The 27,311-nt window shown below is 48.2% G+C and overlaps 1 protein-coding gene across 2 annotated transcripts in view; it reads right to left on the bottom strand.

Annotated features, from left to right (window-relative positions):
• Positions 1-2,683: 2,683 nt before the first annotated feature.
• Maml1 (mastermind like transcriptional coactivator 1) overlaps positions 2,684-27,311 on the bottom strand; it is a 37,498-nt gene continuing 12,870 nt past the window's right edge. For both annotated transcript variants that reach the window (XM_006531918.4, NM_175334.3), the window contains 4 exons: positions 12,645-14,060; positions 10,300-10,533; positions 8,027-8,123; positions 2,684-5,878 (listed from right to left, as the gene is read on the bottom strand). In XM_006531918.4, coding sequence (XP_006531981.1) covers positions 4,899-5,878; positions 8,027-8,123; positions 10,300-10,533; positions 12,645-14,060 — 2,727 coding nt within the window. In that variant the 3' untranslated portion in view covers positions 2,684-4,898. The remainder of the gene's footprint in view (positions 5,879-8,026; positions 8,124-10,299; positions 10,534-12,644; positions 14,061-27,311) is intronic.

Raw genomic sequence — 27,311 nt, forward strand, 5'->3', positions numbered from 1 at the left:
TTTCCTACTTTATGGTGGCAATCTTCCCCTGCAATAGGGATGGCGTGGTTGGGCCTGTCCTTCAGGAGTGTTCTACCACCCCCTCCCCAACTGTCTGCTGGTGACTTTGTGAAGAACCTCTAGGGAGCAGATAGTGTCTAAGTGGTTCTCTTTGCTGTGTGTACAGCTGTGGAGTGTCCCTCCGTGAGGGCTTGTAACATTGGCTGCCTCTGAATCCATTTCCAGTCCTTAGTTTGGAGGTACTTCTCGGGGCTGTCGGTTTTGTTGTTCTTGAGACACGGTTTCACTGTGTAGACTACACCGGCCTGAACTAGCAGAGATCCACCTACCTGTGCCTCTTAAGTGCTGGGATCAAAGGGGAGTGCCATCATGTGTGGCCTTCATATCTGCTTCTTACTTCAAACAGTTCTATTGTTCATAAAACCTTGTTGAGATAGATAACCATTTGTCCCTGTCACCTGGCACTGCAGACTTCAGGACATGTGGGCTAGTGCTGCTTGCCACTGTAGGCTTGAGACTGGAATTGGTGTTAGCTGGTGGCTACCTGGTATCAATCAGCCTTGTTTCTCATAGCAGTGGTGATGGTGTTTGCAGCTGGCTGTGGCAGCTGCAGCTCTTCCAGGGTTGCCATGGTGCCAGGTCAGTAGTGTTCCAGCTGCCCCCGGCTCTCCTGGATTCTCTCTCCACTCCTGTTACTGCTCCAGTGCCATCTTTTCTGTCTTAAGATTTGAGTGTTTTGCTCCCATGTATGTATGTGCATCACATGTGTGCCAGATGCCACCAGTCAGAAGAGTGTTGGATCTCCTAGAACTGGAGTGACAGAGGGTTGTGAGCTGCCATGTGGGTGCTGGGAACTGACACCGGATTCTCTGAAAGAGCAGCCAATGATCTTTATCACTGAGCCAACTACCCACTCCCCATGTTTCCTTTTTAAACTCTTCCTTTTCTTCCCTCCCTCCTTCCCGTCATTCCTTTGTGCTGTCTCAAACTGGCCTCGGACTCCTGGCCTTCCTTTTGAGTGCTAGAGTCTAGATATGTGCTGCACGGGTCAGACTCCATGTGTCCCTTTTTGAGTATTTTGGTTTTTTTTTAAATTTTATGATATGTATTTATTATGCACATAGCCAGCTCGGCGACAGCAAAGATGCGGAGCCTCCGCGGCTCTTTCCGTGGATGCCGCAGCACCTTTGAGTTGCACTTGCATCAGTGCCAAGCATCGGGAGAAGGCAGTGCTGTGTGTGGGAGGACTGGGAAGACACCCAAGCTCAGATCCTGGAGCAGCCCCTCCTCTGCACATCGCATTCACGCCGTGGAGGAGCAGAGCAGTCACAAGTTGAGCATCTTAGATGGGAGCTAGCTGTATCCCACCCCCATCTGTTGACATCTCCCCAGACCTGCACAGGGCAGGAACTGCAGGCTACCCCTCCAGGCTGCACACACAGGATGAGGAGTTCACCAAAGTACCTGTGTTTGCTTTTTGTTTTTGAGACAAGCTCTATGTAGCCCAGGCTGACCTAGAATTGGCGGGGATTCTTCTGGCTCAGCCTCCCATGGGCTTAGGATAATTGAACTGGTCTGGCTTCTGGGAGCTCTTGAGCTGCCTCCTGGCCCCATTCCTCTATGATCCAGAATCTTCCTTGCTATCAGGGCACCTCTGCTACTGGCAGGCTGGTCATAGGAGGAGCACACAGCTTTGCAGAGGCCCAGGCTGGCTTCCCATGAGTCCTCTTGGATGTACCTGGCTGGTGAATTTGGGCCCAACAAGACTGAACACTCCTCCCACAGTAACTTCATCTCTAGTGTCTGCCTCCTCTCCCTACACCTCAGTTACTTTTGCATTGTGACTTTCCTCTGGAAGGATGGTGGCTTTCTCAAAGCTTCCACGAGCCAAGCCTGATGCTACTGCTTGCTGGGGGCTCTGCCAAGGTGGCAAATTTTGTATCAGAGCAGAGGGCTACTATGTCTCTAAGCCCTCCCTCCCTCCAATCTAGCAATGGTGGTCATTCAGACTGGCTCCTACAGGCAGTGTCCTACAGTGCCTTGTGTTCCCGTTCCTGTTTCTAGGCTTATGAGTTCTTAGTTCATTTTCTGTTCCTGTAACAAAATGCTTGTGGCTGAATAATTTAATTATGAGAGGTGATTATCATCTGGGCATAGCGGTGTGTGTCTGTAATTTTAGCACTTAGGAGTGCTGAAGTAGGAGGATCATTCTCATTGTGTGTAAAGAAGGCTTTGGGGGTGGTTGGTATGTGTAATACAGTACACACTTTTAATCTCAGTGTTCTTGGGAGGCAGAGGCCCCCAAGATCTCTGAATTTGAGGCCAGCCTGGTCTATCTACAGAGCAAGTTCCAGAACTTCACAAAACAACAACAAAAAAGCATTTGGATCTCATACTGGGTCCTAGTTGGCTCCTAATTATTTTTTTCCAGTGCACCATTGCTTTGTATCGGCCCCAGCTCTCCAGTCCCACTTTGACTTCCTGGAGGCCTAGAATGTGTTGTTCCCCATCTGTCTTGTCTGACCACAGTGAGAGGACTGCTCTTTTGTAGCATGCCAGTGGTGCTCTCTGCCTTCATTGCCACCAGCAAGGGAGCCCCCACAAGACATGCAGGAAGAGAGTGAAGCTAATCAGAGAAATTGACAGCTGTCAAATGTCCCACTGAAGTCAAACATGCTTGTGATTTCCATACTAGTAAAATATTTTTATTATTTTTATAACACAAGGAAAGTAAAGATTTCTTTTTGGTGTATACCAGAGCTAAGGGAAGCAGAGTAAGGGGATTAATAGGACTTTTATGTACTTTTGATGATCATAAAAAGTTAACAATACCAACTGCTTGCCATAAAACTTATCATAGCTCCAAACACATATAAAGGATCAGTTTTAAAATCTATAAAAGTAAAAAATATACAGTTGGACGCTCTAACACTTATTCCATCTTCAATATAAAATTGTAAACATTTATTTACACAAAGCACATGTGTATAAGAGAGTCCGAGCACCCTTTTCTTCTTGAGTCATGGCTCGGAGAAGATGGGAGAGAAGTGGGTTACCTCTTCCCAACTCCTCAAAGCCACACTCATAAATAAAGCCATGGGCAGCTCTGGGCAGACCCCAAGAATCACATTTTATTGCTATGACACTGCAGCAAGTGAGCTGCCCACTGCCTGTGGCCAGCCTGGGCCTAAGGTAGAGTGCTGGGGCCAACTAGTGTGGCCTGGGCAATGGAGGCAGGAGGTGGGCAGCGGTAGCAGGAGGCTGGACAAGGAACGGGGATCCATCTCCAGCCCTTAGCCCTGTTTTTGGTAGAGAACCCACTGAAGTCACTCCCTTCCTTCCCCCTACAGTGGGGAGAATCAGAGGGCGGCGTCTTCACTGACTTTATGATTCACCTGCTTCTCTGAGAGCTGAACTGAGTTTCTGGGGGCTGGGGGAGGGGGGGACATGGCAGGAGAAATGGCTATGAGGGACAAGGACCTGAGAGCACAGGTGCCCTCAGTGAAAAAGGCACTGCCGGTGCAAACTAGTTAGCAGTGTGTGCACGTTCTGACCCTCCAGGTGCGAAGGCTGCTCGTGCTTCTCCTTGGCTCAGTTCTTAACACTGGACGAAGTTCCAGGACCCCAGGACAATGGGCAGAGCTGTAGTTTCTCTATAGACCACTCTGCACGGAAGTCACTCCAGCAAACACCTTTCCCTCCGCCATCCTGTTAAAGGTCTCACTCTGTGCTCATCATCTTGCTTGTGATGAAGACAAGTGCTCCCTCTTGCTGTTAGCAGCCCACGCACCATATTCTATTCCACGGTTTCTCTGCTCAGACATGTCCATCAATAGACCTTTTAAGAGAACCTACTTCAATCTTTAGCAAGGACGGGTTAGTGTTATAAAACCACTTTAAAAGTGCAAGTCATCAGCTGTGGGAGGAGCAGAAGTCTGGAGGATAAAAAATAAAGTGATGCCTAGACGGCAGGCTGCCTGCAGCCTTCTTTCCCCAAGCCCGTGCCAGGCTCAGACTCCCTAAGGAGTTGGACTTTTCCTCTTCTAATGCAGTGAAGTCAGCCACTTTTCCCGTTTTGGCTGGAAGAGGCCAGGAGTTAGAAGGGTCGTGGGGATGATGTGGAGGAGGAAAGATGTGTGTACAACTGAATGGCACTTCTACGGTGTACATCCGGGTTGTCAGACATGCTGAACCTCCACCTTCAGCATTTAGCCATGCTAGGGCATGGAGGGATTCCATGGGGGCCCAGTGTCCTCAAGAGTGAGTGGCAGACAAGAAGTAGGAGATTTCAGGAGGGATCCTATCTGGACCACTAGATGTACCATCTGTGGCATCCTAATCATTTTGGCATCTGCAGTCACAGCCTGTACTGTGGCAGTGATTTCCAGTGACCATGAAAGCTGACAGAGCAGGAATAAAGAAGGCCTCAACTCCCAAGGAAACCCTGGGTTCCCAGTGCCACTTACAATACAACCACCACCTGTCCTAATCTGCTTAAAAATCTTAAATTAAAAAAATTATGCCTATGCTATAAAATGCAAATAATCCTATTTAAAATTCCAACAGAAGTTTGTTCCCAGCCTTGAGGCAAGTGGAGAAATCTCGGGTAAAAACAGGGCACATATTCTTGGTAAGCCTGATATGGAGGGGCTTAACTGTTTCCACTGGCTTTTTGGTCATCTGGGTAGGAAGCTATCCCAACCCTAGTTAGTGATGTCAATGTGCTGAGCCAGCCCAATGGACCATCAGAGACTGACCAGAGCTGGCCTCAGGTGTGGCTTAGGTTCTACTGGCCCAATTCTCTGGGCCATGGCTTTTGGTCCAAAGTAGTTGCTTTCTTGAATCTGAGAACAAAAATATAAGATGACTAAACACTGAAAACACCACAGTCGTCTCTGTTACTGTGACCCTAAAAGATCATCCAATTCATTGATCCACTCCTCAGAAGTCCTGTTCTTCAGCAGCGAGTCGATCAGGTCAGTGTGTCCAGCCACACTGGACAGACCACTGCTACCTGGCTGCCCGCTGTAGGCAAAGGGCAGCTCTTGGCCCATGGTCCTCACAGGGTAAGCCTGCGCACAGTGTAGCCCTGGCCGGCCGCTCATCTGGGAGGTGGGGCTCTGGCCGAAGGCCCCCAGCTCGGGCCCCGAAGGACTTAAGCCAGGCAAGCCCTGCTGCGGGGCTGCTTGGGGAGGTGCAGATGCAGGGGCACTGTTCCTCTGCTGTGCACTCACTGGGGGCAGCATGGGCCCTGCTGCACCTGCTGAACTCAGAGGCGCCATGGGCCTGCTGGGCATGGCTTGGGAGAACTGCTGGCCAGCTAGTTTCAGGTGGGCTTGCTGTATGTGGAAACTGGGAGCTGCAGTGAAGGGGTTCACACTGCTGTTCCCAGACGTCTGGCTGCTCAGGTTTGGCATTCCCTGATGCTGCCACGAGGCATTCTGGCTTCCCATGGCTGCTGACACCCTTGGGACTTGTGGCTTTGTTAAACCAGGAGGCAGGGTTCCCTTACTGTGCTGCTGGGAAAGACTGGCACTCCCCAGAGAGTTCTGTCCATATGCAGCCGAGGTGGAGGCGTTCTGGCCCACGTTGGTCTGCCGTGGAATGTGGGCATGTGTGCTGGTAGCCTGTGGTGGGGGCTGGGCAACTATCTGGGCTAGGCCAGATGCCATGCCATAAAGGCTGTTCTGAGGCAAACTCTGGGACCCAGTAAACTGGGCCACTCCACGGTCCTGCTGGCCTGAGCTGGAGGGGAGAGAGGAGACAGGGGCATGTCCAGGGCCCATGGACATCAGAGTCCCAGGCTGAGGGAACACTCGAGGACAGCTGGAGTTGGACGGACCCAAGTTGTTCATCCCAGGCACAGCAGCAGAAGGTCCTAGAAGAAAGAAAGTTCTAGCCGTCAAATCAGCATTCATTTTTATGTTTGTGTGTGCATATTGGTGCAGGTGCATATGTGCCACAAGCGTGAGGGAGTAGGAGGACAACAGGCAGGGGTTAGTTCCTGTCTTAGTTAAAAGAGTTTCTACTGCTGTGATAAACACCATGACCAAACCTGAGATGGGGTCTCGCTATGTAACTCTAGCTGTCCTGCAGCTCACTGTGTAGACCAGGGTGGCTTCAAGCTCACAGAAATCGCCTGCCTCTGCCTCCCAAGTGCTAGTATTAAAGGTATACACCACCACACCCAGACGCAGGGACTAAAGCAGAGGCCATACGGGGATGCTGCCTACTAGCCTGTTTACCACGGCTTGCTCAGCTCTTACTCCCAGGACCACCAACCAGACCAGGGGTAGCAGCACCCACATGGGCTGGGCCCTCCCACATTAATCTCTAGTTAAGAAATGCCCCACAGGTTTGCCTACTCTCAATTGAGCATCTCCCTCTTCCCAAATGTCATAAACTAGGCATACAGCTCCCTTCCACACCAGGTGGGACTTAGGGATCACATTCAGGACATCAGACTTGACCTGTTGAACTATCTTGCCAGCCCATGTTGGCATTCCTGACTGTCATGGTCAACTGTCTCTGAGGCCCAAGCTGAGCTCCTCTTCCACGGGCATCAAAGTCAGAGCCCTCACATGTCATGGGCATGAAAGTCAGAGCCCTCACATGTCACGGGCACAGGGACAGGACAGAACTCAAAGACAGATGGAGGGAGATCCACAGGCGAAAGCCAGCTGTCTCATTCATTTATTTATCAAGTAGCCAACAAAGTTTTCTCAGCTGGGACTAGGGATTTCAAGACCAATACCCCAGAATCTGTCTGTGGAAGCCAACGCCATCACATGGTGTGACAAGGTCACAGCTTGAGCAGCAGGTCATAGGAATGCACGACTCTGAAGGCATTGTGCCTGCCATTTGGGGAAGTGTTGAGAACTGAATGTGGGGCTGAGGGAGAAGCTCAGTAGGCAGAACTCTTTCTTAGCACGCACAAGGCCTTGACTCCAGTCGCCAGTAGCACAGAAGAAGCACATGTGAGTGCACCCATGCAGACACACACATGTAATACACATACACACAGAGGCATACACAAATGTGCCCCCATAGGCACTTATATCTCATGTGCATAACACCCATCAAAGGGAGACTTAATAAAAATAACTTAAATAACAGTTGTGACGAAAAGGGGAGAGCTGAAAAGGACCACTTCACTGTGCTAACAGCCCATATACATCAGTGTGGCATGGAAGGAGTTGAGAACCCAGGCCAGGCACATGCTCCAGTGGCTCCAATAGACTTCCAACTCCATATTCCTAGCCAGCACACCAGACTGCACCTAGACTCTTTCCTGGCTGTGGTCAGTTTCTATGACACTTCACAGTGAACGTTAACTAAGGAAGGCAAGGCCAGCATACACCTGCCATGTGACTTGCAATCTCTATAGCTCAGAGGTGACGTTGAGGCTCAGTTGCCTCCCTTCTTTGTGACACCAGAGTGCACTAGAATACATCTTTCCATCTGGAAATGTTGGTTTTCTTTTAAAGACAAGAGTCTTTGATTCACTAAGAAGCTGAAGGTGACATTGAACTTGACCTTCCAGCCTCCACTTCCCAAGTGCTAGGATTACAGGCAAGCACCACCAAACCCAGCTTGCTGTGGGGTTCACCTAAGGATACAAAGAACTATTTTAATTAAGATTTACACATAAGCCAGGTCGTGGGGGTGGCACACGCCTTTTATCCCAGCACTCAGGAGGCAGAGGCAGAATTCGAGGCCAGCCTGGTCTACAGATGAGTTTCAGGACAGCCAAGGCTATTACATAGAAAAATCCTGTCTAGCAACAAAACAAAACAAAGGCTTACACATAAGATGCCTCTAACAGTAATAATTCTGCTCCAGATGGATGTTTAACTGAGTATCCTCATAGTTAACCCTGGAGACCTTCTTGTGCCACAAAGAAACTGAAAATCTAGCCCTCCCTTCCTAAGCAGAGCTTCTGTGAGCAAGTCAATTCCATCAGGACCGTACACCATGAGCTCCACTCCCCAGCCTGCCTCCCCCAGCCTCCTCCACCTCTCCTCACCTGTGAACTGTCCAACCTGTTGTGGGAAGGTGCTTTGTGTTGGGTCTTGGTACTGGGGGGGTGGGCGGGTCAGATGACGCTGAAACTGTTGTTTCTCCTACAAAGTGCCAAGAACAGAAACAAACAGGAAAACTCAATGGAAGTCTGAAGTCAAAACCAATGAGGAGAAACGCAAGGTGTACAAGCAAGTGTGTCACTCACAAGGGGCACCAGCAGGCCTGTCACTTGCTCACAGGCGCCCGTGAGTGCAGGGAAGGCAAGGGACTGCTCACGGGTGCAGTGTTTGGGGCGATAAGCATGGGCTCTGGTGGTAACTGCACAACTCTGCACAACAGTTACAATGGACATCAATGAAGTCTATTGGCTAAGCAAACCATATGTGGTAATGAATATATCCTAATAAGCAGCTAGTTTAAAGATGGCGGGCGTGGTGGTGGTGGTATTGCACACCTTTAATCCCAGCACTCGGGAAGCAGAAGCAGGCATATCTCTATGTTTGAAACCACCCTGGTCTACAGAGTGAGTTCCAGGACAGCCAGGGCTACACAGAGAAACCCTGTCTAGAAAAACAAAACAAAACATAATAAGGACCTGAGGTAGTAAGCAACCTCAGCAAGTGTGGTCTCTAGAGTCGGGTCCACAGTATTCTCTGTTTGTTACGTGGGTAAGCATCGCCATGGCGTGTCAGAGGGCTTTGGTGTGGGTCCTGCTTTCTTCCTCGTGCTGTCACGGGGTTTCTTTTGTTCATTACTGAAGCCAGGCTTGCATCAAGGGCATCTGTCCCCGCTTCCCATTTCCACTTAGGGTTACAGACTTGGACCCTGCTTTACACGGGTCCCAGAGTTATGAACTCAGGGTCTCCGACTTTTGAGTCCCTCCCTGGCCTCTTCCCTCCCTTTGAGATACCACATCGCTCTGTAGCCCAGACTGGCCTCGAACTCACTGTGTAGCTAAACATGAGGGTGATTCTCCTGCATCAGCTTCCTGGCAGCTAGGATTACAGGCGAGGGCTCCTATGCCCAGCTGGCTCCCGTCTTAATTAGAAGACATGGTTCAACCTCTCAAAGGCTCTCATGATTGCCTGGGGTCTGCACTATGCCTGGCAACCCAGTAGGAAAATGTGCATCGTGATCGCAGGACTTCAAGGGCTGCTCTACTTTATGCCATTTTTATTTATTTGTGTGTGTATGGATGTGTGCCATGGTGTGAAGTTCAGAGAGCAGCTTGCTGGAGTCAGCCCTCTCCTGCCACCTTGTGGGACTCTGGGTCACACTTAGGTCATCACACTGCATACAAGGACTTCTACCCACTGAGCTACTTCATTAGCCTTTTTTTTTTCTTTAAGATTTATTTATAGGGCCTGGAGAGATGGCTCAGCGGTTAAGAGTGCTGACTGCTCTTCCAGAGGTCCTGAGTTCAAATCCCAGCACCCACATGGCGGCTCACAACCATCTGTAATGAGATCTGACACCTTCTTCTGGTGTGTCTGAAGATAGCTACAGTGTACTTACATATAAAAATAAATGTTTTTTTAAAAGATTTATTTATAAAGAATTATTTATTTTATGTATATAAGCTCTCTTCAGACACACCAGAAGAGGGCATCTGATCCCATTACAGATGGTTGTGAGCCACCATGTGGTTGCTTGGAATAGAATTCAGGACCTCTGGAAGAGCAGTCAGTGCTCTTAACCACTGAGCCATCTCTCCAGCCCCTTCTTTAAGATTGAATATTAAAGGTTTTGTTGTTGTTGTTTGATATAGTGTCTCACCATGTAGCTCAGGCTGGCCTCAAACTCAGAGATTGACCTGCCTCTAACCTTCAAGTGCTGGGATTAAAGGTGTGCACCACCATGGCTGGCATATTCTTAAAAACATATTTGTTTGTGTGGGTTTATGTGTACCACATGTACAGACGTGTCCACAGAGGTGAGATATGGTGGTTGAATTCCTGGAACTGGAGTTATAGGCAGTTGTGAACCACCTGATGTGGGGGTGCTGGGAACAGACCTCTAGCCTACTGGTCCTAACTTCTTAAACAAACAAACAAGCAAACAACCTATCATCACGCGTGAATGTGTGCGTGAATGCTTGCTCTTGAGATGTGTGTGCCACGGTGTGCTGTAGACTCTCACTCTTCACGTGTATGTGAGATTCAGGGATTGCATGCAGGCCATAGGCTGACCAGCACTTTAGCACTTCACCTGTTTTTATTGTTTTAAAGGACACGACACTGACATTGAGTGCAAACAAGCTGAAATGGTGCCTGTTACCTGCTCAGCCAGGAGGTGCTGCCTCTGCAGGAACTGCTGCTGCTGCAGCTGCTGCTGCTGCTGCTCCCTCTGCTTCTGCTGGTCCAGGAGCAGCTGGTGCTGCTTCATCACAGCTGCCTGCTGCTGGCTGCTGAGGTATGGCGAGCTGTTGTGAGTGCTGGCCACAGACACAGTAGGCTGGGTTCCCACACTGGCAGCTGGGGCAGCTACAGGGACACTGGAAGGGTTCTGCTCCTGTCAACAAAGATGAAGGGATACAAGTCAGATAGTATGGATCCAACCCTGATCAGGCCAGATAAGCGGCACCCAGTGATAGTCTTGTTCTCTTTTGTAACTCCAAGCCTCTGCTTCCCTGATTTTATAGTTTGGACATGAAATGTCCCTCATGTGTGTGGAGGCATCTTTAAGTTTTAGCACTTGGGAGGCAGAGGCAAGTGGAACTCTGTGCGTTCCAGATCAGTCAGGGATACATGAGACCCTAACTTAAAATAGCAAACAACACTCCAAACCAACCAACCTATAAAAAGCCTCATTAAAGACAAACAATAGGGCTGGAGAAATGGCTCAGTGGTTAAGAGACTGACTGCTCTTCCAGAGGAGCCAGGTTCAATTCCCAGCACCCACATGGCAGCTCACAACTGTCTGTAACGCCAACCTTTGACACCCTTATGTAGGCAAAACACCAATGTACATAAAAATAAATTATTTTTTAAAAGCCAAAAAACAAGCCAGGCAGTGGTGGCACACGCCTTTGATCCCAGCACTTGGGAGGCAGAGGCAGGCAGATTTCTGAGTTCGAGGCCACCTGGTCTACAAAGTGAGTTCCAGGACAGCCAGGGCTACACAGAGAAACCCTATCTCGAAGAAAAAAAAAAAAAAAAAAAAAAGCCAAAAAACCACTAATACCCTACAAATATCCTAGCCTCCAACCAAACAAAACAAAAGCAAAATAATGCTATGTTGTTAAGAATGCAGACTTGCCTTATGGCTGGCCCAGAGAGCATGAAATCGTTTTTATGTTCACTAGTCTATGCGTATTTTTCTGGGAAGACACAGATACTTTATAGTGTTTAGATTTCAAATTTTATTTGGTGTTTCTTTGTGCACCAGTGGTCAGCATCAAGTGACTTTCTTCATTGTTTCACCTCATTTTGTGAGAGGATCTCGTGAGTCTAGAGCTGCTCAGTGTAGTTAGACAGGCTGGCCAGTGAGCTGCCGGGCTCCTGTTTCAGGAGCAAGTTCTGAGCACATGGCCCACCAGCTCTGTACCCTGCCTTTCTTGAGTTCATGCTTAAAGCCATGGAACTTAATACATTCATCCCCTCCCCCTCGTTTCTTTTCTCCAAAACAAAACAAGCAAGGCCTCACACTGTAGCCCAGGCTGGCCTCAAACTTGTGGCAATCTTGCCTCAACTTCCCTGTGCTGGGATTACTGTGAACCACAACTGGTTTGTTGTTTTGTAACAGGGTCTCATTATATAGACAAGGCTGGTCTTGAACTCAGAGATTCCCCCTGCCTCTGCCTCCTCAGAGAATGCAGGATTTAAGGTATGTGCTGCCATGCCAGGCTATTTGACTATCTAAAACACACACACACACACATACACACACGAGAAGGATTTATTTATTTAATTATATGAGTGCTCTGTCTTCATACACACCAGAAGAGAGAATCAGGTTCCATTACAGATGGTTGTGAGCTACCATATGGTTGCTGGGAACTGAACTCAGGACTTCTAAAACAGCCAGTCTTAATGGCTGAGCCACCTCTCCAGCCCCTTATTTTATTTATTTTTTGGCAAGGACTTATGTAGTTGTTTGGCATGCAAGAGACGACTAAACTAAATTAGGTGATTTCTCAAATGTTTATGTAGTTAAAGACTAATTTATACTAAGGAATTTTTTTCTTTCTAGACAAGGTTTCTCCATGTAGCCCTGGCTGTCCTGGAACTTGCTTTGTAGACCAGGCTGGTCACAAATTGCAAAAGATCCTCTACTTCTGCCTCCCAAGTGCTGGGATTAAAGGTCTCACCACCACTGCCTTGCTACATTAAGGAATTTTACTCTATTTTTATTAAGGATCAATTCCAGTCATCTGTAATCTCAACTCTTGGGAGGCAGAGGCGCGGGGAATCAGGCTCAAGAGCAGCGTGGCTCCACAGCCAGCCAAGGATAAATGAACCGTGCCTCAAAACACGAACACCAGCCTTGCCCTGTTTTTTACGTTTTCCACTTCAAAGGATGACAGCAGCCGCTACCACTGTCTCGTGCATGCTGATTCTAGTTCAGTATGTGCATTCACTAGTGCCCGTAGCTGAGTGATGGCAAGTGAAGGGCCTACTCACCTGGCCAGGTGGAACCAATGACCGGAAGGGCATGTTTCCTGACTTTGGTTTCATCAGAAACAAGGAGTTCTGCTCGTTACTCAGATGGGGCAGCTGCTGGGGAAGATATGCCATCAAAGCTGGTTTGTTCTGGCCAGACCCAGGACCACCTTGGCCACAGTCTGCTTTGTAATGAGAAAGGGGCTTTGTATTGCCATAGTCTAGCACAGACCCTTGGTTATTCACGGGGTTCTGATTCAAGTTACTTGGTGACTGGTGACTCAGCAGGTTGGAGTGGCTAGGTTGGAGGTAGGGGCCTCCTGGCCGAGGAGAACTCTTGTTCACACCGGGCATCATGAGCAGTTTTGAGTTGGTAAAGTCTTGCTTGTAGCCAGAAGGGCTGGCAGGCTTCTCCATGGGATAAGGAACATCTAAGGGACTGTGGGAGGGCCCTGCCTGCTGCCACGTGGCCAGCTGGCCTGGGCCGGGTGCTGGGGCAGCTTGCTGGGGATTCTGCAACATCTGCTCGCGCTTCTGCTTGGCAGCTATCTGCTGGAGCTGGTGAGCAGAGGACAGCTCCGAGGCCCCGCCTGGGCCCTGGCTAGGTAATACCACACTCGTGAGGGCTCTTTGTGCACTTTGAGCCTGGGCTGATGCCGGCATCAGGTTTGGACTGGAATTATCCACCCCAGGTTGACTAGTTGTGTGAAACAGAGTCTGAGAGCTCCCAAGGCTTGGAGAATCTGTGCCCACAGGGGCAGATGAGGCTCCTAGGAAGGTCTGGCCTGCAGACCCAGCCCTTACTTGTGGAGAACCTAACTGCTCCTGCTCAAAAGCTGCTGGAGAGAACTCAGTCTTAATATTAATGTCCTGGGCCAGGGGGGTTTGTGTGGCAGAGCCAGGAGGCTCTGGATCCTTCTTCTCCTCAAAGTCCTCCGTAAACAGGTCCTTCATGTCTTCGTCGGGCACTGACCTGTTGAGCTCCTCGATGAGCTCCTTCCACTCCTGCTCATTAAGGTTGAGGTCCGGCATGAGGTTGCTCTGAGCTACGGAGCCTCCAGCGCCCGCGATCATGCACGGCAGGTCGTCCACTGGCTCCTGCTTGAGTTCTTTACTCAGGCTTAGAGGAAAGGGCTCACTGGAGTTGCTGCCTCCATTCAGGTGGATGCCTGAGTCTGCCAGACACTTCTTGTTGATGGGATCGAGCCCCAGAGAGTGCTTCCCAGCGGTCTGCAGGGTGTCTCCCCCTGAAGGCTTGTCGGGCTGGCCCAGGGGCGAGGCAGGAGGAAGCCCATTGGCAGACACACTGACCCCCAGAGGGGCCTCCCGGCGTGTCTTCTTATGCCCAGGAAACAAGTCTCCGTAGCCATTTGGTTGATCGCCATTCTGAGGGGAGGCAGCACTGTCAAGACTCCTCTTCACTGTATCATGAAGATGCTGAAAAACATTGGAACACAGACTTAGGAGCAGTGCCTTGTCTTAGGTCCCTTTGCTCCCAACAGTGACTCAAGCAGGACCTTGATTGCTCCCTCACACCTCCCTGCCCTCTGCTTCCCCTTGTAGCACTGCCTCTATCACTAGGTCTGGCCTGGCCAGTCAGAACTAGACATCTGAATTGCTATGGGAAGGTGAGCATTGCACAGGGCGTGGCAGGACACAAGCTTGATGATGGCTGCTGTGCATTAGGTCACCACAGGAATCCTGTATCTTGTGATACCCAAGACCTGCCAATGTCCTCAGCTGCCACCTCCAGCCCCTCTGCCCCCAACCCGACTTTCCAGTCCTAAACCAATACATTTTTCCTTGTGCTTCGGCTGATTTACTATGGATCCTATAACTTCCAACCACAGGAGCCGGGCTAGCTTGAATGAGAAGGGCCCCCTTATGCTTATATATTAGTCAGTCAGTGGAACTGTTTGGGGAGGAGTAGGAGCCTCAGTGGAGGAGTTAAGTCACTGGGGGTGTCCTGTGCAGTTTCAAAAGCCCACACTGGGGACAGTCTTGCTCTTTCTCTACGTGAAACCTGTGGATCGTATGTGAACTCTTGGGTACTGTGCAGCACCATGCCTGCCACCATATCACTTCCCTTGACGGTCCTAGACTAACCCTCTGAACGCTTTCTTTTGCCTTGGTCATGGTGTCTCCTCACAGCAAGAGAACAGTGACTAAGACAGGAATGCTGACTGTAGTTTTTCTTCCTCAGGTAGTGGCAATGGAGGCCACAGTAATCCTATGTCCACCTACCTGCCCATTTCTTATCCTTATCAAAGCCACACGCTCCCTCCACAGGGCACGCACCACATGAGCTTCTGCACGCACCACATGAGCTGGTTGTATTTTTCAGCTCTTGTTCCACTTAACATCTACTTATTTTGTGTGTGTGTGGGGGTATGCATACAGACCACAGTGTGTGTGTGTGTGTGAGGGGTATTCATACAGACCACAGTGTGTGTGTGTGTGTGTGTGTGTGTGTGTGTGTGGGGTCACTGAGCCATCTCACCAGTTGCCCCATTAGCAACCTTACAAACACTGCCACTCCTAGAAAGTCTGTCACTGGACTCCATCATGTCTGCTCTGGCACCCTCATTTTCTTTGTGACTAGCTTCACTTTGCTAGCCTTATTAAGAGTTTACTTGTGCCGGGTGGTGGTGGCGCACGCCTTTAATCCCAGCACTCGGGAGGCAGAGGCAGGTGGATTTCTGAGTTCGAGGCCAGCCCGGTCTACAGAGTGAGTTCCAGGACAGCCAGGGCTACACAGAGAAACCCTGTCTTGAGAAACCAAAAGAAAAAAAAAAGTTTTCTTGTGCCAGTTTACAAGTGCTGTGGGGACTATACAGGCAAATAAGTCAGTCATTGCACTTAATGGCCTTCCAGTCTCCTGAGAGCACAGAGCAAACTGGACATTGCTATAGAATAAGGCAAACAAATGTCCCATGCATGCCATAGAATAAGCTCCCTAAGAGTTGGGGGTGGGAATTCCTTGATGAGAACTGGCAGAGTGTGGCTCCCTCCCTCCCAGCCCTGGGCTTCAGCTCTAAACACCTCCTTCCCTATGCTCACATTTATTAAGTTATATCTTATCCTTACCCCTCACCCCCAGTACTGAATCCATCTCCTACTATTTCTGAGCACATGAAGTGTGATATCAAAAATGTCCCAGCCTGGTGCTGTGTGTGGTATATGCTTGTGATCCCAGTACTTAGTAGGCTGAGTTAAGTCTTTAGAGTTCAAAGCCAACCTCGACTATGGAGTGAGACCCTCTTCTTCTTTTAAGATTTAGTTACTTATGTATACAGTGTTCTGTCTGAATGTATGCCTGCACACCAGATTCCATTACAGATGGTTGTGAGCCACCATGTGGTTGCTGGGAACTGAACTCTGGACCTTTGGAAGAATGGAAGAGCAGCCAGTGGTCTTAACCTCTGAACCATCTTTAAGTCCCTTAAGACTCTTCATTTATTTAACAAAGAAAGTGTTCCTCATAACAGTTTTAGTTTTCGATTTTCAGGAGTCAGAGCAGTGCAGAATCCCATGCTCATGAATCTGGCTGCAGGGAAGGGCTACTGATTTGGAAGCAGTGCGGCATTCTCTAATCTGAATTTGTGTCCTAGCAGCAGCCTGTGATCTGGTCACTAGGAGTTTCCTTCACCTCTCAGTTTCCACTGCTGCCAACCTTCTTTCCCACCTTATCAGCATTTTCCTTTTATCCATTTTAATTGTTTGGGTGTTTGGCCTGCTTGCTTGTCTATGTGTCACATGTGTGCAGTGCCTATGGAGGACACAAGAGGGCACTGGATTCCCCTGGGACCAGAGTTCTAGTCAGTTTTGCTTTGTTTTGTTTTTAAATTTATTTATTTATTTTATGTAAGTACACTGTAGCTGTCTTCAGACACCCCGAAGAGGGCATCAGATCTCATTACGGATGGTTGTGAGCTACCATGTGGTTGCTGGGATTTGAATTCTGAAAGATCAGTCAGTGCTCTTAACTGCTGAGCCATCTCTCCAGCCCCTCTAGTCAGTTTTGAGCTTCCATGTGAGTGCTGGGAATAGAACCTGAGTCCTTGAAGAGCAGTGTCCACTCTCCACTGCTGAGCCATCACTCTAGCCCCTCATGAGGATTTTCTTGATTATTAAAGCTGATGGCTCAGAGTTCTACCCCTACCAGCTGGCAGTCCTTTAAATCCACATATGGCTACATAGTTTGTCTAAGAAAGGGAACCGTGGGGCAGAGTAAGCAACTTAATCTGATCCAAGAATCCAATTTAAGAACAAGCCCTTGGGGGCTGGAGAAATGGCTCATTGCATAAGAGAGGCTGCTATTCTAGAGGACCTGGGTTCAATCCACAGCACACACATGGTGCCTCACAACCACATGCAGCTCTTTCTATCTTTCCTATCATCATCTTTTGCTCCAAGTGACATCTGGCTGGTCACTTTCCCATCTTTTCAGTGAAGGTGGACACCAAAGGTGTCAAGTCATTTATAAGCCAGTCAGCTGCCTCAGATTAGAACAGAATCCCTCTAGAGTAGCCACATGCAAACAGCTGCAGACAAGTTCCAAAAGAACAGCTCACTTTTCTAACACAGTGCTGCAGCCAGGAGAAGTGCTTGGCCACATCCTCAACTAGGCAAAGATTTCACTGGAATGATGTAGGCTGGGGTGGGGTACTGTAGGATGTGGTAGCCCTGGCTGATTCGCAAGCACTGGACACTTGCAGGAGTGCTCAGTATGTGCAAAATCCCTGCAGGGGAAGGAAAAGTGGGGGAAGCCTGGGTGCCTAGTCTCCAGACATCCACAAGGAAGATGAGAAGACAATCTGAACAGGTTGAATAATATCAGGATGGAGATAGGACACAGAAACAAGGTGCTCACCTACAATCTGTGATAGTGTATGTTCAGTCCCCACCACTACTAGAGTAAAGTTATGTGAATATTGTACAGTAATACAAGCCCAGACTCCATCTATATGAGCATATGCTGAGCTTAGAGATACAGAGAATTCTAGAATGATCTAGTTCCATGGGGTACTGTTCCATGGGATGATGTAATTGGGTAGCTGTGGTCCGCAGAATATCTAGTGTCTCTATAATGGCATCCTTAGTCCTGATTCCCACCCCACGTGGGCCAGCTCTCCTACAGGAAGGCCAGAGATTCTTGATGCTACCCACCAAATTCAACTCTAGGGGGAGGTCTCCAGGATATCAGCACAGCTCTGAAGCTATAGTCATTCATACCTTACAGACAAAAATCAGCATCCTGGCTTGTGGGCAACACCCCCATCATTCTTTACAAGGTCTCTTCCAAACTACTACTAAGATTTTAAAGATCACTTTTATTTTATGTGCATGCATCTAAAAGCACTATGTTTGTGCCTGGTGCTCACAGAGGCCAGAAGAGGGTGTCTAGTCCACTAAAGCTAGAGTTACAGAGGCTTATATGTTATCATGTAAGTGCTGGGAACTGAACCCAGGTTCTCAGGAAGAGCAACACTCTTAAAATCGCTGTTCCCACCTGCCTGGGATTTGTTCTAGGGTCTCACTGGTTATACATCTGGCTATGTTAGCTCTTGAGTTCTGAGATTACAAGTGCACACACACTGTACCTGGCCAAGATGTCAGCAATCCCCTAATTAGTGGCCACCATTTCTTCTTGTTGCTGTTCCTCCTTCCTCCCCGGCCACATACCACCCACTGCGTCCCTCAGGTCCTCTATAAGGTGACTTCCATCCGTCCTACTCTGGATGTGGACCACACTTTGAGTCCTTCCGTTTCTCTGTCATCTGTGCCCCACACCATATGCCAGCTAATGAGTCTATGTATCAGCCTCTCTTCAAAGTGCCTCACATTCCTGTCCACGGTCTTGTTTTAGCATCAGCTCGCCCACCCCTGCTGCTCTCCCACCCCGTCCTGGGACAGTGAGGAGCACACAGGGGATGGAATGTGCTGTATCCTGGTGCTCACCCACCTCTGCAGACTCCTGCTTCCCTCCTCTTCCTCTTTTTAAGATAAGGTTTCTCTGTGTCTCTGTGTAGCCCTAGCTGTTCTGGAACTCTCTAGGATTAAAGGCATGTGCCACTACCACCACCTGCCCAGTTCCTTCTTTTTGGCCTCCGAGCTCTCTCTTCTGATCCCTGTCCTCGGATGAAGCAGTGTAGTCCTCTCCTCTGTCCTACTACACATGTCCTAGATCACATCTCCTCCCTCTTCCTCATGCTCCAAGGGCTGAACACCTCACCCAGAACAAGTCCAATGCCACTGGCTGGAATGCTAAGTTAGCAGCTGCCTCTCTACCACCTCTCCTGCTCCTGCTCCTACAGCGTACCCCTCACCACCTCTCCTGCTCCCACAGGGTACCCCTCCACCACCTCTCCTGCTCCCACAGGGTACCCCTCCACCACCTCTCCTGCTCCCACAGCACCCCATGAACCTTGCAGGTCTGCAAATGTGCAGGCTCATTCCTGCCTCGGGGCTCCGGCACTCATTCCTCTCTTTGCCCAGAGCGACTTTTCTCCCTTCTCCTTTCAGAGTGACTCAACCGTCATACCCCATCGTCTGCACCCCCAGTTTTGTTCACTTCATGTGAATGAGTACCAAGCATATAAGAGCAAACTCCCACATACACCCCGTCCTGGGACAGTGAGGAGCACACAGGGGATGGAATGTGCTGTATCCTGTGCTCACCCACCTCTGCAGACTCCTGCTTCCCTCCATAACCATCTGCACACCTGCCCTAGGGCACACAGGTGCCTTCAGATGCAATCTAGCCCTAGGTAGTGTCCCCACTCCTTATTCCTATTTTAGAGGATGTTAGTACTAGCCAGCCAGTTCCACAAACAGAAGCCAGAGACCCCTGCCCCTATATCAAAGCAGTCTCCACCATCCCCCTTTACCTTTTACCTACCCCTCCTTAATTTTCTCTTTTATCTACCAGTTCAACCACCAGTCCACCCACCCACCCACCCACCCATCTAAGACAGGAAGGGTCTTTACTTACTGTGTAAGCTGTACTGCCTAGAAGTCAGAGCTTCACCTGCCTCTGCCTCCCAAGTGCTGGGATTAAAAGAGTATACCACTATACCTAGCTCTTTTTCTTCTTGTTGTTAATGTTGGTGGGGAGTCAACAGGACTCTCCACACCAGGCAAGCACTTACCACTGAGCTATATTTATACCCCAAAGTTTTTCTTCACCCCACCTACTTGCTGTATCCACTAACACCAGGGGCTTCTCTTTGAACTATTTGAATGATTTCTAGAACCAGTGTTGCTGTACCATGGCTCCTACCCATATTTGACTCCAGGGTCAAATAATGATGGTGACTAGCAAATGTGTGATCACTCCTTTTCTCGAGCCCTTCTGTGACTCCTGGTTGCTCTTGGGTCTTCACAGCACCAAGCTTTGGCTCTGCTGTCCTTGAGTTTTTTCTCCTCAGTCATACCATAGCTGCACCAAGGCTGTGGCTCCCTGGAACTCCTCCAGAGCACAGGATAAAACAAAAAGAAAGCCTCATGTTTGGCTCTTTCCCCTACTACAACTCATTGTATATTCAGACTGACCTAGACTCATAATCCTCCTTTCTTAGCCTACAAAATGCTAGGGTTGTAGCAAATACCCACACCTCGCTAGAACTCCTAATGAATTCAGCTTCCTTCCCTCACAGCTCTATTCTGCATAGATACGTTCAGAGGCTTCACGGCTGTTTTTGTTGGAAAAATTCATTATTTACAAAGTGTACCTTGCCACTCTGTCACTGTCTTCAGACACACCAGAAAAGGGCATCCAATCCCATTACAGATGGTAGTGAGCCATTGCTGGGAATTGAACTCAGGACCTCTGGAAGAGCAGTCAGTCTCTTAACCACTGAGCCATCTCTCCAGCCCCTGTCTGAGTTTCTTAATCTGGGATCCCACTGAATATTCAAACACCCCTAGGACATGAGACCCATTGATCCCATGTTACAGCCAGTAAAATTCAGTAAATCTCATGTTTTCTACAGCTTTCAGTGTTTGGCTATCTTGGGAAGGATCCTTGTAAATACTGGAATCTGCTTTAGAGCCTTCAGCCCAATCTTGCAGATGAAATCCCAGTGGGAAAATGGCGTGCATCAGCGTTTCAGATCATACACATGTTCCCTCAGCAAAGAATGGGGAAGAGCCCTCCAGGTGCTATCAGTAGAAAAACAAGCCCACACAGGCCCACAGCAGTTCTTTTTTAAGAGATACATAAGCCTTTAATCCCAGCACTCGGGAGGCAGAGGCAGGCGGATTCCTGAGTTCGAGGTCAGCCTGGTCTACAAAGTGAGGTCCAGGACAGCCAGGGCTATACAGAGAAACCCTATCTCAAAATCAAAAAAACAAAGAGAGAGAGAGAGAGAGAGAGAGAGAGAGAGAGAGAGAGAGAGAGAGAGAGAGAGAGAGGGAGAGAGACATAAGGAGCTAGGCAGTACTGCTGTACATCTTTTTAATCCCAATACTCAGGAGGTAGAGGCAGGCATTATCTCTGAGTTCGAGGCCAGACTTGAGTTAGTTCTACAGAGAAAGTTCCAGGACAACCTGGGCTACCCACAGAATCCCTCAAAACAAACAACACGAAAAAGAAATACAACAGAACTGCCTCTAACATACCCTGTTGTTAGGATTTTACCTCTTTTATGTCATTTGCCTGTAGTTTAAAATAGTTGCCCATTAGGGTGCAAACAGCCCAGCACAGGGAGTACATGAGGCCTCTGGAGGTCCCTCCCACTTGCCAGAGACATTCTGAGGATGGCAAGGTCCCTCCAGCCGACTTTACAGTTTGGTGCCTAAAAACTTTTTGGAGTGTTATTGTGGGTCGGGTCTTGAACTTTTGACTGTCCTGCCTTGCCATCCCGAAGGCTGGGACTGTCGCCATGCTGCAAATGCACATTGCATTCTTTTCTTTTCTTTTTTAAAAAAGATTTATTTGTTTCATGTATGTGAGTACGCTGTAGCTATCTTCAGACACACCAGAAGGCATCCAATCCCATTACAGATGGTTGTGAGCCACCATGTGGTTGCTGGGAATTGAACTCAGGACCTCTGCAAGAGCAGTCAGTGCTCTTAACTACTGAGCCATCTCTCCAGCCCACATTGTTTTCTTTTAGGAAGAGAACAGGTTTATCAAGTACACTGGTACTGCCTGCCTCCATTGTCCTTAAGTGTTTACTGTGAATTCATTTTAGATTAAGAGGAAACTACAAAAGTAGTATGGAAAGGCCACTCTGTCCAGCAGTCTCTCCCCTTTCTCTTTTAAACTAGCTCATGTAGCCCAGGCTGGCCTTGAAGTTCTTTTAGCTGAGGGTGACTCAACCAACAGAGACACATTCTCAGATCCTGAAGTAGTGTAACTAATGTCTGAAAGATGAGAAGGCCTTATGAGTGGGGAAGGAACTATTTTAGTTAGGCTGAAGACAACTTGGAAGGTTTAGTTTACTTAAAAGAAGTAGGGCTTTCTAGCAAGTTCGAATGCCTTTTTATCATCTTCTTCCTCTTCCTCCTCGATGAGGAACAAGGTGAGTTTCATCTCACCCATGAAGAAATGGCTGTGGGATTCCCACGTCATATCTAGGAACAGTGAGTGATACTGACTGTGTGCTGTGGAGAGAGACATTAGCAGGACATGGCTGGAACATTAATAGCACACCTTATCACTCAGGAAAAGGGAAGCAAGCAAGAGGACAGAAGAAAACAGAGCATAAAGGAGAAAGGCAGGCCAAATACAACAGAAAGGTAAGCACTGTACATGAGCAGCAGACCAGCAATTAGAGGGTCCCTGGTTAAATTCCCTAAGCAGAAGTTACCAGGTGAGGAGGCATAAAGGGTGAGCATGGAGAGCTAATTCCTTCTCAAACTCAGTTTGAAAGGTAGACAGACTGAGTGGTTGCCAGGGACTGAAAGGAGAAGGAAGGAAGGAGGAGGAGGAGGAGGGGGGCTGTAGAAGAGAGGAAGAGCTGAAGGAGATGTAGCATTTCTTACTAGGAACACGTTCTGTAAGTGACGTACAACTGCTCAACTCTATGAATAGACTAGCATGCCCACTGAACTAGGTATCTAAAATGGGAGAATGAGGCAGCATGTGACTACTATCACACTAAAGCTCTTATTTAAAACCGAGGGAGGGGCAGCTAGATGATTCAGTGAGTAAATATGCCTGCTTCCAAGCCTAACAACCTGAGGTTATTCCCCAGAACCCTGGAAGTGCCTTCTGACCCACACACATGCAGCATGTGGGGGTGGGGTGTGTGTGTGTGTGTGTGTGTGTAGAGGCCTGAGGTTGAATTCAGGTATCTTTCTCAATCACTGACCACCTTATCCACTGAGCCAGGGTCTCTCAGGTGACTCCAGACTTCAGTACTCTGACAAGTCCAGCTAAGTGCCCTCGCCCATCTGTCTCTGCTCCACAGTGAGCCCCCACGCTCACCCAGCATGGACTGTGTGCTAGGGAAGCAAATTCAGCTCCTCCCACATGCCCAGCTCATACTTCCTCACTTACCATTGCCCTAGATCCCCTCAGGACTCTGAAGCTCTGTTCAGCTGTCTTCCTGTTTTCTACTGCTGGTGTGGGTCACAAGGGACCCTCTTTCCAGAACTTTGAGATGGCATGACTGACATGGCTCTATTTTACTAACCTAAGTCTGGGCACAGGCACACCCTTTAATGACAGATCATTCCCTGCAGCTGTCAAAATTAAGTTATATAGGTAATTTCCCACTTTATTTTCCTACTGTAATTTCTATTATTCTGATATTGGGACGTCTGCAGTGGTCCTCCAAATTCCACCACCCACCCACCCACCTACCCACCCATCCCCCAATGCCCCAGTTTTTTGAGATAGGGTTTCTCTGTGTAGCCCTGGTTGTACTGGAACTTGCTCTGTAGACCAGACTCCTCAAACTCAAGAGATCCATCTGCCTCTGCTTCTGCCTCTGCCTTCTGGGTACTGGAATTAAAAAGTATGTACCACCATGCCTGCCTCCTTTTCTTCCTTAAAAAAATTGTTTTTTTACATTTGTTTATGTGTTTGTGGGATTGTGTGTGCATGTAGCAAGGCATGTGTGTGGACAACTTGGGGGAGAGTCCAATAGCTCTTTCCCACCATGTGGGCCCTGGAAACTGAACTCAGGTTGTCAAACTTGGCGATATATCCTTATCCACTTTTTCCTTGCCAACTTTTTCCCCTTGGATTTTCCTCTTTTTATTTTTAAGAATTTTTTATTTCTATTTATGTGCGAACATGAATGAATATGTTGGATTGCCTGAAGCTGGAGTCATAGGTGCTTGTGAGCTGCCTGGTATGGGAGCTACAAACCAAACCCAGGTTCTAAGAACAGTACATGTTCTTTTGTTTTGTTTTTGATACACAGTCTTGCTTTATAGCCCAGGCTGGCCTTAATCCTCCTGCTTCTGTACCATGTCTGATTCTCTTTTCAACCTTATTTACTTTATTTATTTATTTAATTTTATTTTTCAAGACAAGATTTCTCTATGTAATGGAGCCCTCCCTGGCTGTCCTGGAACTCAGTTTGTATACCAGGCTGGCCTGGAACTCACAGATTAAAGGCATGCACCACACCCTGAGTATGAATGTTTGCCTGTATGTATGTCTGTGCATCACAAGCATGCAGTCCCATAGGGGCCAGAAGAGGGCATCAGATCACATGGATCTGGAAAAGTAGTTGTGAAGAACCATGTGGTTGCTGGGAATTGAACTTGGATCCTTTGAAGAGCAGCTAAACTGCTGAGCCACTTCTCCTGCCCCCAGGCCTCACTTCTGATATTGTTGGGATTTGCTTCAAAACATAGGTTACAGGGCTGGTGATGCAGCTCACTGGAGTCTTTGCTTAGCACATCAAAGCCCTGGTTTCAATCTCCAACACTATACAAAACCAAAAAGTACCATACAGTGCCGAGCTGCTTGCTACTTAAAAGGCTGAGGAGGGATGGCTGCTTGAATCTGGGAGCTTAAGACTATGCTAGGTGATAGTGAGACTTTCTTTCAAATACAAAACAAACAGATGGGGAAAAAAAAAAACCCTCAATACCCAGGCTTGGAGGCACAGAGTCATCTTAGCTCTCTCAGCATAGAGGCAGGAGTCACACAGCTAACCGAAACTACAAAGCAAGACCCCATCTTAAACAATAAATGGCAAAAGGCCATTTGGGAACGAGAGGCCTGAGCTGTTCATCTCTCCTCAAGAACAGCAGGGGTTAGGTTCCGAAGTCACTGTGAGTACAGGCTGCCTCGGAAGTATGTCAGTTCACTCTGTCTCCGGATGCATTCACCTGCTCCACAGAGCCTATGCACATCCTCCTTACCCCATCCCCATGTCCCGGGCTCTAGGTTCACTGTGCTCAGCTGATCTCTGCCTGTTAGACTTCAGTGTGCTTCCTTCAGTCTCACTTCAGTCTCCCTCTCTAAAGGAAAGTGCTGAGCCAGGGACCTGGATCCCTAATGTTGAGCTGGGTGGCGATAACACAGGACCCTGATGGAGCAGCACAATCAATTCTCTCCTCTTGCTTCACACTCTGAAATTCTCTTTCAGTTGTGTCTGATGGAATAGGACATTCCTGCTGAGACCCTAGTAAATGTAAATTTCCATTTACCTGGTTAATCTAGATAAGATATAAGCTTCTGTAGCTAGAGCAGGTACAGGATCTGGGAGGAAAGCAGGAGAACAAGTTGAATTCTAGCTGGGCACAGCAAGATCTTGTTTCCAGAAACAAAACCCAGCTGAGGCTACAACACAGCACAGTAGAACAGTGTCTGCCTCACGAGCATAGTGCCCTGGGTTCAATCCCCAGAAAAGGCAAGACCAAGAAAAAGAAGAAACAAATAAGAAAAAAGGGCACAGCCTTCACAGCCCCTGGGTCTCAGAACCGCTGACAGCAATGTAAAGCCAGCGTTGCTCGGCCCTGCACTGCCCACATCCTTCTGCTACCCATTTTTGCTGTCTGGAAGAATTACGTGTGTATAATCCACATATACATTTAATACTGTAAGATTTTCTGAGACTCTGCTCTCTGAATTTTGAAACTTCTTGTCTAATGAAAGCACAATATGTATTCTCTCTGCTTTCAAACAGCATCTTAGTAGCAAAAAAAAAAAAAAAAAAAAAAAAAGTGTACTGCTGGACAGGATGAGGGAGTGAGTGCATCCCACCGTCTGTGAGGCATGGCAAGGGTGTTATGTAGATCTGTAAATGCCCTGAACTGAGCACACTCTCACACAGCTAAAGGTTTGGACATACCCATCACTGAAGCTCATTAGCAACAGTAAGAAATAAATCCCAGGACTGATGGTGAATACCTATAGTTTCAGAACTTGGGAAATAAAGGCATAAGGATAGGAGTTCAAGGCCAGCCTCAACCACATAGTTAGGGGGCAGTGTAGTAGGCTACATGAGACTCTAAAAGGCAAAGAAAGAAAGAAAGGAAACTGAGGGGGTGGGGATGTAAGAGTAAGCGAGGAGGTGAAGAGTTGCAAAGTGCTATTGCACTGCACTGGCTCTCCGCCAGTCTTCAATGAAAACCATTGGTCTTTACTAAATAAAATAATAACCAGCAGCTTACTTTCTAATTTTTAGAGTGCTTTCACCTATGATCCACCTGCAGAAACTAAGTAATCCAGTGGAAGGGTAAAGAGCCTTTACTTTGAATTCTGGTTCTACCAGTTTGCTGGCAACGCTGTCCAATTAGCCTGCTGTTAAGTCTCAGTTTACTTACATATAATCGCCAAATAATGTCTACTATTTGAGACTGAAGTGAACATTAAATAAGAGAGAAAAGACTTTCCTTGTTTCATATATAGGAAGAAAATCATGGGCACCTTTCTTTACATTGCCTTTGAAATGACAATGTCCTTGGTCAGGCAGTGGTGGCAGAGGCAGGCTCTGTGAACTCTGAGTTCAAGGCAAGCTTGGTCTTCAGAGTGAGTTCCAGCACAGCCAGCACTACCAAAACAGGGGTTGGGGGAACAAATCAAAAGAACCGATGGCTCAGTGGTTCCTCTGAGGACTAGAAATTGGATTCCATGGATCCTATATAAATGCCAGGTGGGGGTGGGAGCCTGCCTATAATAATTCCTGCTTCAGAGACAGACGGGCGCCTCAGAGCAAACTGGTTAGCTAGACTAGCCATATCAGCAAACTCGGAATTTGATTGATATTTGATTGATAAACCCTGCCTTAGGTGGAGCTGGGCGTGGTGGCGCATGCGTTTAGTCCCAGCACTTGGGAGGCAGAGGCAGGCGGATTTCTGAGTTCGAAGCCAGCCTGGTCTACAGAGTGAGTTCCAGGACAGCCAGGGCTACACAGAGAAACCCTATCTCGAAAAACAAACAAAACAAAACAAAACAAAACAAAAAAGGTGGAAGAGGTACTGACAGGCCGCCATCTACACACACACAGAATTAAAAACGTAAGGATATATGGTTCGTAAAATAACTTGTCTTCTGATCAAACACACATTCAGAGCAGGGGATGGCTCAGTGGGGAAAAGTGTTAGCCATGCAAGCCTGATCATGAGTTCCATTCCCAAAACCCATGTAAAAAGCCTTGTGGGGGAGGGGGGCACTTGAAACACACACCCACACACACTGTTGTTTAAACACATCACTAGAATGCCTTTATCTTTCAGAAAGGAAACCCTAAGAGGATGTAGGTGTCCCATGGTGGA

Source organism: Mus musculus, chromosome 11, assembly GCF_000001635.26.
Source record: "Mus musculus strain C57BL/6J chromosome 11, GRCm38.p6 C57BL/6J".
NCBI lineage: Eukaryota > Metazoa > Chordata > Mammalia > Rodentia > Muridae > Mus > Mus musculus.